The 18,891-nt window shown below is 41.7% G+C and overlaps 1 protein-coding gene across 5 annotated transcripts in view; it reads right to left on the reverse strand.

The window, feature by feature from the left end:
* The window catches only part of RPTOR (regulatory associated protein of MTOR complex 1), a 386,906-nt gene that overhangs the window by 161,148 nt on the left and 206,867 nt on the right, over positions 1-18,891 (reverse strand). For all 5 annotated transcript variants that reach the window (XM_088661471.1, XM_035104148.3, XM_088661470.1 and 2 more), the window contains exon 7: positions 4,286-4,345. In XM_088661471.1, the coding sequence (XP_088517597.1) occupies positions 4,286-4,345 (60 nt within the window). The remainder of the gene's footprint in view (positions 1-4,285; positions 4,346-18,891) is intronic.

Raw genomic sequence — 18,891 nt, forward strand, 5'->3', positions numbered from 1 at the left:
CTGGCTGTCAAAATGATAGGTGGAAAAGCAGTGTTTCATCTAAGTCACTGTGAATTTGAAAGCGCTCTCATACTGAAGAAAGAACAGTTATGGCTGGGCTTCCAAAGCTGCATTTGAGAAGATGATCTTGTTATTACAAGCATCCAGTCTGCAAGGGTGAACAAACGTTTCCCTGGCTTGGTGGATGCATAGGGGATAGAGACTCACTCACATACACATGCAGCTTGCATATAAACCTTTAATTGTGCAACTAAGTACCGGTATGAACGCATCACAGACATACAGCTCTTGTATACTTGTAAATGCGGTTTTTAAAATTTTCTGGTCCATCAAAAATGCATTTTACCCTACTTTCTAGATGCCTTCAAGTAAAAAGGAATGCTCCAAAGGCAGTGCTAGGGAAGAAGGTCTAGCACAGGGCTCAAACTGGGTACATTGGCTCAGGCATGGGCCCTATTCTTAATGTACCCCTGCAATCTCAGGTGGCAGTATGGTTCCACTTGAAAATCCGCACAAGTCTGACACAGCTTCATTTTTGTCAAGCACTATTCACAGAAGATTTACTGATACTGAAGTAGATAAAGCCATTAAGGCGACAGCTTTCCATTTTGGAACTTGTTCTGGAACGAAATGGACAAATTGTTCGACAGAGATCTACTTGAGCAAATCAGCAAGGCAGAACTTGACATTTTAGATAGGGCAATCCAATCTTCACTGGCATTCTTAGAGGTGCGCACAGCATTAATTGTGGTCTACAGGGTCGACTGCCAGTCAGTTCCTGGTGGGATGCCAGTTTCTTCCTTCCTTCCAACCTCAGAATGGTGATGCTAGGGCAAATTAGTGCCCAGTGGCATATACAGAGAGGAAGGTCTTCACACAAACACACACACCCATCCTGGGGTAGGAGGATATACCTTCTACTCCACGAGCACTGGTGGTGGCAGCAGCAAACAATACAGAGAACAACCGCTGGGTTCCAAGGCTACAGGGAAATTATAGCCCAGCAAACTTCATAACTGGGTAGGGATGTGAACCCTGGTCTCCCACATCTTAATCCTGCACTCTAACAACTCCTCCATACTGGCTCTATCTCAAATAGCAATGGTAAACCAATTAAGATGGCCTGCCAGTGGCTGCAGCTCTGGAGAATCCTCTTAACTAGAAAACAAAGAACAATAATCTAAAGTGGAAATCTTCAACAAAAGATTCTAATGTCACACTTAAAAACAACAGCAACAACCCAGAAGATTGCGTAATGCAAGGAACTAAATTATGCAACAAGAACATGCTTGTTCAATTATATTACTTTGTTGTAAGTCTTTTAAACTGAATGAGAATGGTGACAGGACAGTGTCAGATGCAGCAGAAGAAAGGACTGGGAAAACCAGAAGCACAATTTTTGTGGCAGAAAATTGCCAGGAAAGTTTGGACTACCATTTAGAAACATCTGATATTTCTAGCCAGTTATCTGCTATGAAGCTACTGAGTCTTGGAAGATTTCGGCCGGCTGCTGAGACTTGGTGCTTATTGTGTTGCAGTCACAGCTATTTCCTGCAGAAACTCTTTGAAAACTGTGGTATTTTGCATTAGCTGCCAAATTCTGCTGTGAATATCTTCTTTTTACAATAATAAAGAGAACTGAAAGAGGGTTAGAGCAACTGTTGTATCTTAGGATTCCTTGGCAAAGCATTTCAATTATGCCTATGCACCTGCACCCCTATTCATTACAATTATAATGCATTTAGGTGTCTTCGCTACAAAATTTTGGCCTTGATAGGTGGAATGGGTGGGTGCGGGGAGACTACCGTAATTGCTTTTGAAGAGGCACATCAGAAACCTAAATGAGTCCACAATATGTTCTTCCCATTTATCTTGCTTGACAAGGAATGCTTCTAAGGGAAAGACATATTGAAATCAAATTATCTCTTATTAATTGCTCCCACTCAATTGTACTTTGATACAAAATAAGCAGTATAAGGCGAAAAAGGTGCAAATCATCACTGAACCAAGATTCTAAAGAGCCCATCTCTTTCTGCACCAAAGCAACCTACAGGAACACTGCAAAAATGCACATTGCAGAAGATTTTAGTTTTTAACCTTTCCATATTCAGGTCAGGGTTGCATAAACCGAACCATATTTGGGGAAAGAAAACCATGTCTGTTTTTTGTCAGCTTGCCTTAAAATGGGAAAGTATGTTTTTATGATACCGTGCAGCCCAAAAGAGTGCAGCTAACCAATGCAAAAGAATAAGCTGTTGTTTGTCTTTTCACAAGTATTTGGCAGACATTCAAGATGCAGGAGGAATTTCAGACGTTATAAGAGAATGATTGCAGTGGCCGAAAAGAGTTGTTGCTTAAGCAAGCACAGTGCAAACTTCCTTTCTGCATTGCTGCAGCTATGCAACCCACATCATGATCTGTGCCAGTGCACTTCATTAGGCCTCCGGCAATGCCATGCTACTCCAGTACTGGATAAAGGGCAGAGCTCTATCAATGCATATTCATCTGCAGGCATGCTGCAGTGCCAGTAATATCAGCTCTTCTTAACCCAAGCTTTCAGAAAGTACTAACACTGCACTATCTCGCTACTTAACACTTTCCAGGCACCTTTGCGTACTTTAAAGGCTGGCCATTTTCCAGAGGCTAAAAGAAATGTGGTAGGGAAACAACACAACATCACCCCACCAAAATCAATTTATTTCAGAGCATTGCCTAAGAACATATGGTACAAATTTCCCATAGATTGGCAAGCAGAAAGTTTGGCAAAATTCTTGTACAAATTCCTTAATGTCAATATGGACCCCTTTAAGTTCTGTATTTAAAAAATCAACACACACAACGATCATAAATATTCAATTTTCTTAAACCTCTTCTATGAGCGTTTAATAAAAATGTTTAAGCCTCCAACAAATAGTAGCTCCACTTTCTTTCTTTTTTTGATGGTCAATGTTGTATTGAGCTATACTTTGCAGTAATAACATAAAAGACAAACACTTTAAAGCTGCAAACAAGCTAGTGTATGTAATTTTGAATCTCTGTGCATTTGACAAGTCAAAGGTAGTCTAACTGAACAATGCTAACCCTGTCTGAGGAGCCATGGGCTCTAAAGGAGGAAAAGGCAATGTACACCAAGCCCCAGATCTTATGCTGGTCAGGGTGGAAGGTTGTGGGGAGTTTTGCTGTGCCAAATCCAAAGTGATGCCGCAGAGGGACCTTAGAGCTTCTTGTGGGATTCATTTGCCTTTGGATGCAGCAGATACAAAGCTGGAAGGATGGCTAGCCAGTCACCACAGTCACCACAATACTCAAGACACAATAAAGTGATGTTGCCAAATAAACAATCCTCCTGCTACCATAGCACTAGGAAACTCTCCTACCAATATGATTAATGGGTTGTATCCAATCGGTGCCCCTCTGCTGACAAAAAGCTCTTGGATCTAGGCAGAGCCTTAGCACAACAGGGACAGAGGCAAACTTCAGAGGTTCTCCCTCCCTTCCCGCAGCTTCCTCCAGGCAACCGCCAATCTGCTCCAGAAGTCTGTGAGACCCTTTGCAGTAGCATGAGAGGTGGTGTTGGGGCTGTTGGGAGCTGTGAATCACTGAAGATTGCCTTGGTCTCTGTTCCGCTGACAAAAGGCTGTCCAAAGAGCTGTCCAACATGAAACCGTATTGCATGCCCCAAACAAGTGTGCCTTCCCTGAGGGCAAATACAGATAAAAGAAGACCATGCCCCTCAGTCACATTTTCTTTTTGCAATAATAAAGAGAACTGAAAAGAGGGTTAGAGCAACTGTGGTGTCTTAGGATTTCTTGGCAAAGCATTTCAATTATGCCCACCCTCCAAAAAGAATACTGGTAATGACTGCAGAGGTGGATAGGGACCACCCTGCAGCTGTGCTGTGCTTCCTACCCCTTCTTTAAGGCCAAAACACACAGATCACCACCACCATTTTGTTGTCTATAAAATGTAGCCTAAAAAGAGAGAAACACAATTGTGGTATGTATCAGGCTTATCTCCTCCTCTTTATTTTACTTAGTCTCAGGATACCTAGCTCTGCTTTGGCTCATGTCCCTGTCCCTTTCAGAAAATAAATAAGCAGGGGTCTGACCTTTGGGGACTGCCCTTTGGCTACAAAACAATCTTTGTATTTGTGAGGTTGCTTTGACGAAACAGCCATATGGGATGGACACACTCCAAGAAACCTGAGAATCTCCAGTTAAATAAATTGGAAAAAGTAAAGTTGGGCAAGTAAGAATCTTTTAAAGGTCTCCGAAATCGTGCTTACTTCTCTATTAAATCCAGCGTGACTCCCGGCACCAGTCTCACACTCTTCTGCATGCAAAACCTGCAGATGAAAAAAAGAGAAAGCATAAGTAAATCATGCTAATTAAACCTATAATGACAGGCTACCCAAAAGGTTCCATGGCAGTAATTGAGTTCCTCATTATTAGAATGCTTTTGTAAAATAAAAACAAAAAGTTTGCTACAGCATAGCAGAAAAGAGTGTTTGCTGCACTTGTGATTCTGCAGTGGTTTCCATCATTAGTGTCAAGCCTACGCGCTTCAACTACCACAGTGACAAGTTCGGAAGAGGAGGAGAAAGTTTCGGTCATTTGCCACAACTTCTAGGGAGCATGGACAAAGCACTGAATAAAACTGAACTAATAGAGTAATGTGGTTTGGTAGCTGGAGTTCCCCAGAGAACAGATGCTGAAAGAAGCAGCACTGGGGAATGAGTCAAGAAAGCAATGCCTTGCTAAAACAGCTCCATTCATAGAAGAAGAGTTTGCTGGGAAGGGACCAATAGAGCATTTATTGCAATTATTCCCTCCAATTCCAACAGTTTAACCTATTCAGTCCAGACAACAGTGCACCACACTTGGAGTGAACAGATGCTTACAAATGACTCAAGCAAGAAACACGTAAGATATGGCCTCCAGCCAAAGATTTGGCAAGTTGTTTCAAATCAATATGAATTTCATCTCTCTCTCCTGTACCTTTCTCTGATGCCCTCACTACTCTAGAGCACTTCTTCCAGCCAGTACAGTACAAGAAAATGTCCGGGTTCAAGCCCAAATGGAAACAGCAACTGTTAGCAAGAGGACCTCACTCAATGGTGAGAAAGATGAATTCTGAACCTTCTCAGGGTCACATTCATATAGTCTCACTTCATATTCTTCAGGATTAAAGCCTGAAAACAAATTTCAGGGTTTAGCACAAAGCAAGCCCTGGTTCCAGTTCTCCTTTACTCTACCCCCCATTCTCCCAGCTTCCTTTTGCCTGCTGCCAACTCAACCTTCATCTTCTAGAATCATAGAATCATAGAGTTGGAAGAGACCACAAGGGCCACCCAGTCCAACCCCCTGCCAAGCAGGAAACACCATCAAAGCATTCTTGACATATGGCTGTCAAGCCTCTGCTTAAAGACCTCCAAAGAAGGAGACTCCACCACACTCCTTGGTAGCAAATTCCACTGTCGAACAGCTCTTACTGTCAGGAAGTTCTTCCTAATGTTTAGGTGGAATCTTCTTTCTTGTAGCTTGAATCCGTTGTTCCGTGTGTGCTTCTCTGGAGCAGCAGAAAACAACCTTTCACCCTCTTCTATATGACATCCTTTTATATATTTGAACATGGCTATCATATCACCCCTTAACCTTCTCTTCTCCAGGCTAAACATACCCAGCTCCCTAAGCCGTTCCTCATAAGGCATTGTTTCCAGGCCTTTGACCATTTTGGTTGCCCTCCTCTGGACACGTTCCAGCTTGTCAGTATCCTTCTTGAACTGTGGTGCCCAGAACTGGACACAGTACTCCAGGTGAGGTCTGACCAGAGCAGAATACAGTGGTACTATTACTTCCCTTGATCTAGACGCTATACTCCTATTGATGCAGCCCAGAATTGCATTGGCTTTTTTAGCTGCTGCATCACACTGTTGACTCATGTCAAGTTTGTGGTCTACCAAGACTCCTAGATCCTTTTCACATGTACTGCTCTCAAGCCAGATGTCTACCTTTCCAAGACCCATGTTCTACCTTTCCAAGACCCATGTTTTCCTTTATTTTCCTTTTGTTTGCCATACCCCTCCATCTCCATAGAATCAAAACTGTTCTGTTAGAGACCCTTCTATCTGCTCAGACCTTTTGTGTGTGTTACATGTTAGGGCAGCTTAGCTAAATACTGCCAGCGGCTTCACCACCTTTGCCAAATACCTAATTGCATTACAATATACATATTGATTTCTCACTTCAGTGTAAACACAGCAATCAGAGCACTACTTCTGTTCTTTAGTGTTTATTTTACACTAGTCATGCACTAACTGCTTTACAAAACATAAAGCTGATGCCATTCCCGTGCAGAAGACATGAAAAAATTGTTAAGTGGCAGCTTCTCTCTGTCACCAGAGGTATGTGTTTCCCTACATTATAGAAGTGTGTATCTACTTTGCATTAATGCATAATATATTGTCCCTGCTTTGACTATATATCACCAGCTCTGACTATATATTCCATACCCTTCCAATTTTCCTTCTCATCTGGCTGACCTTGAAATGCAATAAAGTATTTTTGTGAGTGCAGTGATGATCAGTATACATGATAGGGCCTTTTAATTTTCTTATCCATGTGCATCTTTCACCATATCATTTTGTTTCTTATGTCCAGTGTTAGAAACTCAGATATATGAGCTAATCTCCAAATGGCACTTTAAACCTAGGTTGCAGTCACCACAATGGAATTTCTAGGCACCACTCCCCACCTAGTGGCGGCTGCTGCTATTATTATTATTATTATTATTATTATTATTATTATTATCGTCATTATAAACAAATCTCAAAGGGGTTTACAAAATAAATCAAAAATCCAAAGTAAAACAAATTCAAGCTTCAAGGAAATATTTCAGATTATTCTCTAAGTGACATTTTGCTTTCCCCAGTCGCCAACCTGACATCCAGAGATCTCTGTATGATCATAATTGGACCTGTGCCAGACACAAAATGTGCCTTACACCTGGCTAATTTTGAGCACTGCTTATGTCTTTGGTTATATTTATACACGTTTCTTGAAAAAATAATTATTATGTGTTGTTTTTGACAGCCAAAACTGGGAGAGGAAAAAGAGATAGGATGCAGACAAATGAGTAGTGAGGCTAGGAAGAACCAAGGCTGGCTGCTACAACAAGTCACATCCATTTAGGGAAGGGAACATAGCTTAGTGGAACAGCATCTGCTTTGCATGCAGAAGGTCTCATATTTAATATCCAGGTAGGGCTGGGGGGAATCCTGGTGTGGTGCTGCCAGTGAGTGTAAACAGGACTGAGCTAAATGGACTAATGGTCTGACTCAGTATAAGACAGCTTCCTGTGTCCACGCCTATAGTTTTCCTTGATTGGTTTCTGATTCCACAGTACCAGCACCCATCTAATCCATGCTTTCCTCTAACACCATCCATTAAATTTCTGCCTTCAACCTACCACTCTCTACAGTGAAGAATACCAAGCAAAAGAATGTAGGTAACCTTTGGCCAGGATCACAAATGATGCATGTTCAATGTCCTGAAATTTCACTGCAACGTTGACAAGGATGTACTAATTGATATGCCGCTATAGGCACTGCCAAATGGTAAAGACCAGCCATTTGATGGTCAATGACTCAAAGAGGGCATAGTATTTCCATGGAAATCTTCCATCACCTATGACTTTAACTCACTCAGATTATCTTTTGAAATCTGATGGAATGGCATTAAAAAGGGCACAACAGTTTCTGGCCGCTGTAGTTCCATTCTCTTTTATTAGGGCCCTTGCAGCCTCTTCCGGGCTATATCTCCAAGGCCTCAGGATTGAACGGCAGCCACCTGCCTCAATCCAGACAGCCCTTGTCATGAGCTACCAAAACCTATACCTCGATTCAGTAGGCTTTTGATTAGGACTTGCTGGTTCAGCTGTGGCAGGCCTCCCATGTACCTAATGGAGTGGGGAAAGTGACAATGAATGTGTCAAGTGCATGATTTGGTCTTTCTTTCTTTCGTTCGTTCATTCGTTCTTTTGTTCTTTAAAAATATGGTGCACATCTGGGGTCAATGATATTTTCACACAAACTCTGCGCATTAAAAAGCTGTCCTTTTGTTCTGCCCCTCTAGGGCACTGAACAAAAGCGTATGAGCAGGATGTAAATAAAGCTGATTTCAGAGATTTCAAGGGGGCTTTCAGCTTCTTGAAGGAAACATAATAATGAATCAGGTCACTCCTGCTTTTGATTAGTAAGGAAAACACCCTTTCTGGGGCATAGTCAGTTCACCATGGTATTCAGCATAATGGCACAAACTCAGCAAGCACTCGCAGCTTTCATGTTCAGAGGGCTGCAACTGCCACAGGTCTGCTATCATACTTCAGAATACAAGGAAATGCTCTTAGTGCTCTCCTTTAATGAGTCCCTGCTGTCTCCAGACTAAATCTCCACATGGCAAACTATAGCTTATACCTGCCACTCTGTTAGGGACACCCTGCATTTTCTCTCAAGAATAACAAAGGCAAAACATTTTCCTTGTGTTCCTTCTTCATCCATAGCTACTTCTGAAACAACCAGCTATGAAATAAAACACTGATGTGCTAGCATGACAGGGGGAAATGAAAAAAAGTGTTGTATAAATATCGCAGTAAACATGGGTGACTTGGAAGGCACACAGAGGTAGCACCCAGAAAACCCTCAAGATAAAACCCTATACTGGCAACGTTTTTGTTTCAAACTTCTTAAACAGTACACCAAATGAAACGTAGAACTTGCCTTTCAGACCACTTATCTAGAGTACTTGAAAATGCAGACACTCAGCAAAAATTAAATTCCAAATGTTTCTTTTTACTAGTCATCAGTAAGTGCCCATAGGGAAATAGGGCTGGTTAAAAGAAGAAGAAAATAGTAAAAGTCAAAGTACTGAAGAATACAGGGGGAGGGAGAAGGAGTAAAATATATAGATATGGTTGAAATCAGAACCTCTTGGTTCAAATCTCTACTCAACTATGAAGCTCACTATTTGTTTTGGGGGAAGATGCAGTACACTTTTGCCCACAATGCAAAACCAGGATATGAATGATTGGCATATACCAGATGACAGCTACTTTGTTCCTCCCACCGCAGAATTCAGCATTTAAGCATAGTTTCCTGTTATATGTGTGCCTGGAAACTATGGTTAACAGCTTCAAAAATAAGTCAGGATAGTCATGGTTTGACATCCTGCGTTATTTTTAAGCCATTGTTCATAGGGTGTTAGGGGAGGGGTAGTACCTGTGCTATGGGATGCGGGTGGCGCTGTGGTCTAAGCCACTGAGCCTAGGGCTTGCCGATCAGAAAGTCGGTGGTTTGAATCCCCGCGACGGGGTGAGCTCCCGTTGCTCAGTCCCAGCTGCTGCCCACCTAGCACTTCGAAAGCACGTCAAAGTGCAAGTACATGAATAGGTACTACTCCGGCAGGAAGGTAAACGGCGTTTCCATGTGCTGCTCTGGTTTGTCAGAAGCGGCTTTGCCATGCTGGCCACATGACCTGGAAAAACTGTCTGTGGACAAATGTCGGCTCCCTTGGTCTATAGAGCGAGATGAGCGCCACAACCCCAGAGTCATCTGCGACTGGACCTAATGGTCAGGGGTACCTTTACCTTTTAGCACTTCTGGTGGGGGGACACATTGTACTCCTTCTGCGGTAGCTTGTCCACCTTTGGTCCCCATCCTGCACTCAGCTGTCACCTGTGGCTCCAAGAAGCCACCAGCACACGACAACAGCCACACCCCAAGAAGCGGCTTCAGCTGGCTGGCTAAACCAGGTGAGGGTAGCTGATGGGTCTCAAACCCTCAGTGAGTTAAGGACTTCCCTGCATGTGAAGACAAGTTCTGGTGGATTGAGCAGATGAAAACAATAGGGGGTCCAATGGTCGAGAAGGCACATGTTGTAGAGGAAAATGTGGAGCAGATGGAACTTATCAGCCTAGGGAGGTAGTCACCTAGGAAAAGGAAAACTTTGACCCTAAACCTGGCTTCCTCAACCTCAGCCCTCCAAATGTTTTTGGCCTACAACTCCCATGATACCTAGCTAGCAGGACCAGTGGTTAGGGATGATGGGAATTGTAGTCTCAAAACATCTGGAGGGCCGAGGTTGAGGAAGCCTGCCCTAAACCTCTGCTGCCTTGCGGCTATATCCATTCACAAGAAAGGCTTCAGGATTAAACCTGGAGGAAAAATCTATATCCATTGCCTTGTCGGATATAGACACTGCCTGAAGGAGCGTCTCCACCCCCATTGTTCTACCCGGACACTGAGGTCCAGCACAGAGGGCCTTCTGGTCGTTTCCTCAATGTGAGAAGTGATGTTATAGGGAACCAGGCAGAGGGCCTTCTCGGTAGTGGCGCCCACCCCGTAGAATGCCCTCCCACCAGAAGTCAAAGAGAACAACAACTACCAGACTTTTAGAAGACATCTGAAGGCAGCCCTGTTTAGGGAAGCTTTTAATGTTGATGGATTACTGTATTTTAATATTTTGTTGGAAGTCGCCCAGAGTGGCTGGGGAAGCCCAGCCAGATGGGCAGGGTGTGTGTGTGTGTGTGCGTGCGTGTGTGTGTGTGTGTGTGTGTGTGTGTGTGTGTGTGTGTGTGTATATATATATATATATATATATATATATATATATATATATATATATATATAGACATCTTTGGGAGAAGAAAGGGCTAATAAGTAAACCCTACACAAATCTGGAGTGGAGTCCCTAAGATGTAATATTGTACGCCTCCTTTCAGCAACTCCTGCAACTAAGCTGCTGCCAAATGTATTTCTCTGCTTTCATTTCAACCAAGGCCGAGGTGGGGGTGTCTTGTTGTCTGGTCAGCCCAGGACTACCATACACAATGCCCAGGCTTGTGTCCCGGAGAGGTCACTTCGGTGCTGTTAATGCAGTGGAAACAATGCAGGAGACAGCATTTACGAGTTACCAGTCTCTGCAGCCACAGCGGGCGCTGTGATTCTCCAGTGGTTCGATTTCACCTCCAGAGGTGCACTCCATTGTCTCTCAACAACAATCACAGCTCTGGGTTAACATGCAATGGGAAGCTATGGTGAAGTGCTGAATCCAGGCTTGTTTAACCATTCATGCAAAGGGAAGATCAAAGAGGTTACAAAGGAGCTCTGTTTACCTGCACATAGTTTCATGTATACCCTTGCTTACTAAACCAGGATTTTAGGCTTAGTATTTTGTATGAATGTGGTTACTGTCTGTCAGTTGATTTTTGTTTCAAAGTTTTGCTATGGTGATAAATACAACAAAAGCTATAAGAGAGGCAATCACTTTGTATCAAAGCAAGGAAACCCAGCTATGGTTTTTGTGCCCGCCCACCTGCTACCATAACCACTGCCCTTTTCCACCCCATAGTTCAGGTGGCCTACTGTGGTTCATAGCCAGCCATGGTTTATAGCTCATCATTCCAGTTAGTAACATGAATAATGAAACACATTTGATTTGAACTAATGTTTTGGGTTGTTGTTGTTTTTTGCCTTTACAAGTACTCTGACCACAGTACTGCAGAATTCTGCAGTTGTTATATGTCTAGAGGCTGCTCCAGTTAAGTAATCCGCCTTTATATCTGATCCCAACAAGTTACTTTTGATGACCAGAAACCTATACAGTGGTACCTCTACTTACGAATTTAATGCGTTCCGAACGCACATTCGTAAGTCGAAAAAAATTGTAAGTCGAATCCCATAGGAATGCATTGGGAGAAAAAATTCGTAAGTCGAAGCAACCCTATCTAAAAATTCGTAAGTAGAAAAAATCCTATCTAAACCGCATCTAAGATGACGGACAGAGCTCCATTCCTAAGTAGAAACATTCGTAAGTAGAGTTATTTGTAAGTAGAGATACCACTGTACTTAATTTCCGCATTTTTTTTGCACCCTATATTTGCAAAAGGCAGACAAAACAAGCTACCAATTTTCACTGCACCACCAAAGAAGAAAAGACAAAATATAACAGCAGCATAAGCTCCCTTTCCCTTTTAATCAGAAGCGACAACTTACGCAGATTTGATGCCCTTTAAAAATACAGGGCTATGGAATCATGCTGAGAGAAGCAGTGCTTAGGAGTTAAACAGCCCGCTCAAGTACATTTTATACTGCTGTACCATGCAAAATGCCCTCACATGTATCATTTCCAAAACCAGTCATTAAAGAGGTCTGAAGCTGATGTTATTGCAGAGCTCTGAATCTCAACTTGTCTAGTGGCACAAAGCCAAGCCCCAACGCTCCTTCCATAATGCCAGTAAAAGAAGAAATCAGCTAATCCTGGGTTCTTGCAGAGCTGCAAAGAATTTTAAACAGGACTAGAAAACTCAGCACAAACCTATCATTGCTGGTAGGCCTTTCATAATCAAAAAGCATCAGCAGGACAGGAGGGGAAGAAGTAGCTTTTCTCTCGCACATATATACATGGAACTTATTTGTCTCTATTCTGAATCCCAATAAAATTTCCCTCTTAACAAAATGGCAACTGAAAACAAAGATAACACAGAGCTTATAATAATCTTCATGTTCTCCTGACTGTCAAATTCAGCCCAAATGAGAAAAGGTTATTTGCACACAAATAAAAAATCCTGTGGATATGCTTAAACGTGGCTGGATTATGTCCTATATTACCAGTCAAAAACCCTTAAAACATTGAATTGAGCTGAAACTCAGGGCCAAATTCAACTTATGAGCCTGGCTAGCAGAAGCCAGTGCAAGGACTTCCCGTAACTTACTCTTGTGTAAGTGTACACAGGACTGCAACTTTAATCTATCAGAGTTGATCTGAAGTGGGGGTGGGGTGGGAATGTTGAATGGTAAAATGGCAGGACTTCACAAACTAAAACAAACTTTTCATTATGGAACTACAACTATATGTTGCTTCAGTGTGGAAGAATCAGGGGAGTTCCTTCAAACTTCACTCAACAGAGGGGCAACAAAGAACAATCAACAGTACAAGGTCCCAAGGGTGATGAACCCTCCCCAGATTTCCTGTTTATTGTGATTTCAGGCAAGCTGACATGAGGAAGGGGCAAGGGCCATGGAGAGGTGAATTAAAGTGACAGAGAAGGTGACACGGGGCAGAAAAAAAGAGAGGAAAAGGAAAAGGAGATGGAGACAAAAGGCAATACTAGTAGGTGAAAGGAGGTACAAGAGGGTGAGGGAGGGAAGGGGAAGAAAAGAAGAAATATTTGGGAACATAAAAGAAGAGGAGAGGAAAAGGCTCTGCTCCAATGTGATGGTTTGAGCTGTGCCTCTGTAACCCTTTCCCTCAACTCATGCTAATACCTGCAGGGCTAAGAATGGGACTGTTACAAAGTCAGATAAGCTGGGGTGGATTTATGCACTGGGACTCATTTTAAGACTTAGTTCGGTTGAGGCGCTTCAGTTCCTTTGCTCCAAAAGTGTGAGAGTTTCCATAAAATGTGTGCTGCGGGCACCGCTCTCTGGAGGTGTAAAAAGCAGAGAAACACCTTTGTTGTTGTTCAGTTTGCTTTACTGTTCCACAAAAGGTTCTGCCTCATCAAGCATGCATATGTTGTCACAAAAATCAATACTACAGAAAATTTGGCTCAATTCTACTAAAAAAACAAAACAAAAACAAAACCCCAAACCTATGTCCTCTCATTTCCATCCTCCTCCTCCTCCCCCCCCCCGGCCCATATTAATCATTTGCCCTTGGATATTCACAAACTACTCTTTTCAATGCAATTGCTTTAGATGAAATCTCCCTTTGAAAATTTGCCACCTCCTGTTTAGGAAGGGGAATATCAAGTTTTCACTCATTTTCCCTTGGTAGTTTACTTCTTCAAAAGTTGATAAATATATCTCGTTTTGAAATATTATCTAAAAAAGTAACAAAACTTTGCTTTGCTTTTCTCTTATCATATGCATGCCATTGCTCTTTCTTCATATAAGCTTTATAAAAGTTTATAGGTGTAAGTTCAATTTCTTATAATGTTAAAGAAGTTCCTATTCTCATGCTATGAAGCAGGAACTAATAAACCCAGGGGGCGAACAAATCACACATAGACATTTACTGGCACTTAGCAATTAAGTACGAGGCGGGAGTTATTTTGGACTTTTCCAAATTAGATGCTAGCAATTTTACGCAATCCTGAAAAGGGAAGACATCCTACAGGTGTCTCTCAGGCTGTCATTTTAAAGCGATCATAAAACAATCAGGGGGTGGACTTGTGAGTAAGTATAACGGGAAAAAACATAATTCTGCTTTTTGCTGCAGTGCTGGCTATACAAGGTGAAGCTCCAACAGCTTGCTGAAGTTGGGTCCCAAGGGTTGTAGCCTGCACTGCAGCTTATTAAAGGAAACATCATTCCTTTCAGCGGTTTTTTTTCTAGTTTTGCAGTGTTTTTACAGGGTGAAACTGAACGGCACTTTATTCAGAATGCCCCAAATGCAACTGGAAACATTGCAAAATTTATCATTCGTTATTCACATGACTTCTTTTATATTACTTCTTAAAGATATCAGTTGGCAATCTTGTTACACTCTCATCATTAAGTTATGCTGAAAAGGAGTTTTTAGGTAAACATGGACTTTCTCTTGAAGGCACACTAGTCATAGCTGCCAAGTTATCCCTTTTTTAAAGGGATTTTCCCTTATGCTGAATAGGCTTCCTCGCGAGAAAAGGGAAAACTTGGCAGCTATGACACTAGTATATAGCAATTTCCACTGTCTAAAAAACAGTAGCCCACTTCCTAAATTTGGTAGACAACTAAAAACATGCCCAGTTGCCTTCCTTGTGCAATTCCAATCTTGTGGTTGCTACCTAAGGAGCTAGTCCTGTAAATAGCCATTCACCTTTGATAAATAAGAATTAATTCTAGGTGACTGGAAAGACACCTAAAAGGGGTGGGGGGGGGGAAGGGAGTGTCATTTGTGACCTAAAGGAAACAAACAGAGATATCAGTCCGAACAAGTAACGAATAAGATTTTATAGAGAGTTATATAGATATGTATGGAAAACCTCTTAGGAGCAAGGGGTGGATGGGTCCACCCCATCTTCCCCTAGAAATGAAGTTGGGCCCACATGGTGCAAGTCAGGTGTCTGGGTTGTGTAAAAGAGGAGCCATGGGCACTAACATAGTGGCATCTTCTTTCTACCACAACTGGAGATACTTGTGAGCTTTATAATTGCTTAGTTCAGAATGCAAACGTGAGTTACTCATGTCTGCCTCAAATACCAGGTAAGCTAGGGAAGAACAATTCCCCTCCCACTTGCAAATTTTCAGCCCTCTTTCCACCTGTGTCTACTCGCTTCTTCTTCTGTGAAATGGGTGGAGTAGACTCTGCTGGTCCCTCAACTGGAGAAACAGTTGACTCAGATTTACACAGAATAAGCTGAGCATTTCCTGGTGCATTGGGGAACCACCTTCCAATCCAAGGAATACTATGGGAGGGGGTGATTATTATTATTATTATTATTATTATTAATTATTGATTGGCCAAGTACCAACATACTTGGAATTTTGCTTTGGCTACATGGTTGTAGTAGTAGAGTCTTTTAAGTTCCTGGGCTCTATAATTTCTCAAAACTTAAATTGGTCAGGCAACATCAATAGTATTATTAAAAAGACCCACCATTCAATACCAAACACAGCTTCTGTAGCCCTTTCAGCAACACAAGAAATAAGAAACAGCAGAAAAGTCTTTTCTCAGTGAGAGAACGCTGTGTGAACCCACATCTCTCAAGATCCAAGTCCAGCCCTCCAATCAATGAATCACACTTGTCTGTGGATCGTATTATGTAGTTCGCTGAAATTTAAAGCGCTTTCAGCACAGCATGTTATGCTTATATGGAAAATGGATACACACACAGCTTGGTGGAAGCAGTATTTTGATTGATTTTTTCCACTTAATAAGAGGGGAATTTCAAAACTTAACATTCACTGCTTGGTATGCAGGATATTCCTCTATTACCCATTACAACTGCAGTATCTTAGTGACCTACTTTTAGTAGAGATGGAGTTTATGCTGTGAGAATTTAACACCAAATGCTTTGAAATGTCTATTGAAAGGTCTGTAGCCCACGTTATGAATGTGCATGCCATCCAGGCATGTGATAAGCAATGATCTTTATATACTAATCTCAGAGTGATGCAAAATGTAAATGGACCTCCTGCCTTACTTACAGCAAGCCGTACCTGCAGAGAATGACTCTGCTGCAAAGCACTGAATATTAAGAGCCTGTAGCATAACATGGAAGAGAGTGCTTTTCTCTACCAGAATCAGTTCATTTTGGTGTTACTTGGTCCCTACAAGTCTTTCAACACCAGAGAACAATAGTCCAATTTCAAAATAAAAGCAAGGCTTCCCTACAAAGATGAACACATTAATCTGGGAGACGCACTATGACCCCTCTACCCACCCTAAAAATGTCAAGTTTGTACATTTATTTTTTACTGTTCTGTGAACACCTGATTTCTTTGCAGTTCAATGATACCAAGGACAGAAAAGTACTTTTCCAGGGACACTTTCCATGCCTCTGGTTGTGAGCTACGAAGCCTATTTTGGAGCGTGGGCAGTGTGCCTCAATAGCTGTTAAACTCCCTTACACAAATAATAATCTTTTATAGCATTTTCATATTTGGAAGAGAAAGAACTGGCAAGGGAACTGCACTCCCTGCCTCCTGGTGCCTTTGAGATGTACTAGGTTTATTAATTATTTATAAATAAATAAATAAATAAATAACATAAAATAAAAATAAGCATTCAGTCTGCTAGCATCACTACAAAGGAATTTCACTTTTCTGCCAACAACTTCATCCTCCTCTCTCCAATCTATCCATGTATCTATCATATACATGGGTACATTCAATACAAATACTGTAACATACCACACTGCAGAGTTGCACAAAAGAGGACTGATTACTATAAAAAAGAGGACTGTTTGTTTGACACTGAGCCATTCCTTGATGCTTCCTGCAGTGAATGCTGAGACAGATTGGCACTAAATGTTTAGGGTTGTGGGGAGCAAGAAAAAGATGATAATGATAATTATTATTATTTATACCCCACCCATTTAGCTGGGTTTCCCCAGCCACTCTGGACTGCTTCCAACAAAATATTTAAAATACAATAAAGCATAAAACTTCAGATGTCTTCTAAAAGTCAGAAACAGTAGTTGTTTATTTCCTTGACATCTGATGGGAGGGCGTTCCACAGGGCAGGTTCCACTACCGAAAAGGCTCTCTGCCTGGTTCCGTGCAACCTCCCTTCTCGCAGTGAGGGAACCACCAGAAGGCCCTTGGAGCTGGACCTCAGTGTCTGGGTTGAACGATGGAGGTGGAGACGCTCCTTCAGGTATACTGGACGGAGGTCATTTATGGCTTTAAAGATCAGCACCAACACTTTGAATTGAACCAGGGGTGCCCAAACGTTTTCCAAAGAGGCCCAGATTTGATGAAGTGAACATGCTTTTTTGGGGGTATTGAAGTTGTTGAGCTTTTTTTTTACAATTTTACCCCAGGACATGTACTGCCATGGGGGCCGGATTAAATTAGGCCCCCAAAACGGACTTTGGACATGCCTGCCTTAAACAAAGTCAAATATGCTCTTGGTGGGTTGTCTTCAAAGACAGGGACAAAGTCACAATCTCCCAGACAAACTGCTCATAGGTCACAATAGGGAAGGGAAGAGCAAGATGCCTTAAATTCTTTGAAGGGAAGGCAAGATAAAGAAAAGCAGTATCTGTTGCATAAAAAAACTATTGCAGATTCATTTATTCACTTAAACATTGTGGGTTGTAGCCAATGCTCTGTGGGCAGAAGTCCACTTGCACAATGGGACTTTCCTTTCCACTCCTCCACACTTCCACACACCCCAAATCTGCTCCAGAGGGTCTGCCAGTCCTCCAAAACTGATTCTGATGGCATCAGTTCTGATGCAGGGGAAAGGAGAAGAGGAGAAAGTTCCATTCTGCAAGCAGAAATATATTGCCATAACAGAAAAGTATGGCTGGATAAAAATTAATTAATTTATGACATATCCCCCCCCCCTTACCTTCCTCAATAACATGTAACAACCACTCATTTTGTACACATATTGAACACAAAGCAAAATGCTCCAATATCCATAATAAATTAGGAAAAATAAGCAGAGACTTTAAGGGTGTTTTGAATATTGCAGAATCCAGCTACAATCTAACTCCCCAATGTATTCCTTGAGATGCAGAAATGTGCTCAAACAAGATGCAGACTTAGAAACAATGAATATGGTAACTAGGCTTAAATATTGTCATGGTTTATTTGCTGTACTGTATTGACTCAGGCTCTCGTGTATAACACAGTATTATTTGCTCACTCTTCATTCACTGAATGATGTCAAAGCAAATTGAAGTTATATAAATATCATTAAGGTTGTACCACAAAACAAGAAACAGAAAAGGAACAAAATATTCCATAAGACTACCTCATGTTGTACTAGAACATTGCTGAAGGTACTGAGATGCCAGAGGTGTTATCTTTCAGATGATACAATCCCAAACCCCTTATCAACCCCTGCCATAGATTCATAGAATCAATCACAAAATCACATGAATTTATAATAAATGCAAATTGATTTCTCACACTCAAGGCTACCACAGAGGTATCCCTCCTTAAAAACATTATGGCGCTATTTCATTTATGCCACATCTTTGAATATTGATTGATTTTTATGTTTCTAAACTAAAGCCACTAAATACAGATTTCTACCAGGGACAAAGGTTTTGCTGAACTGTATTTGTACTTATGCTTAATTTGGTACACTAAAAGTCTTAAGATAATTATATGGGTTTTGGTAATAGTCTATTAATCTACTCTACAATCACCTCCTACTAAACAGGTTAAGCAAAAGC

Source organism: Zootoca vivipara, chromosome 2, assembly GCF_965207765.1.
Source record: "Zootoca vivipara chromosome 2, rZooViv2.hap1.1, whole genome shotgun sequence".
NCBI lineage: Eukaryota > Metazoa > Chordata > Lepidosauria > Squamata > Lacertidae > Zootoca > Zootoca vivipara.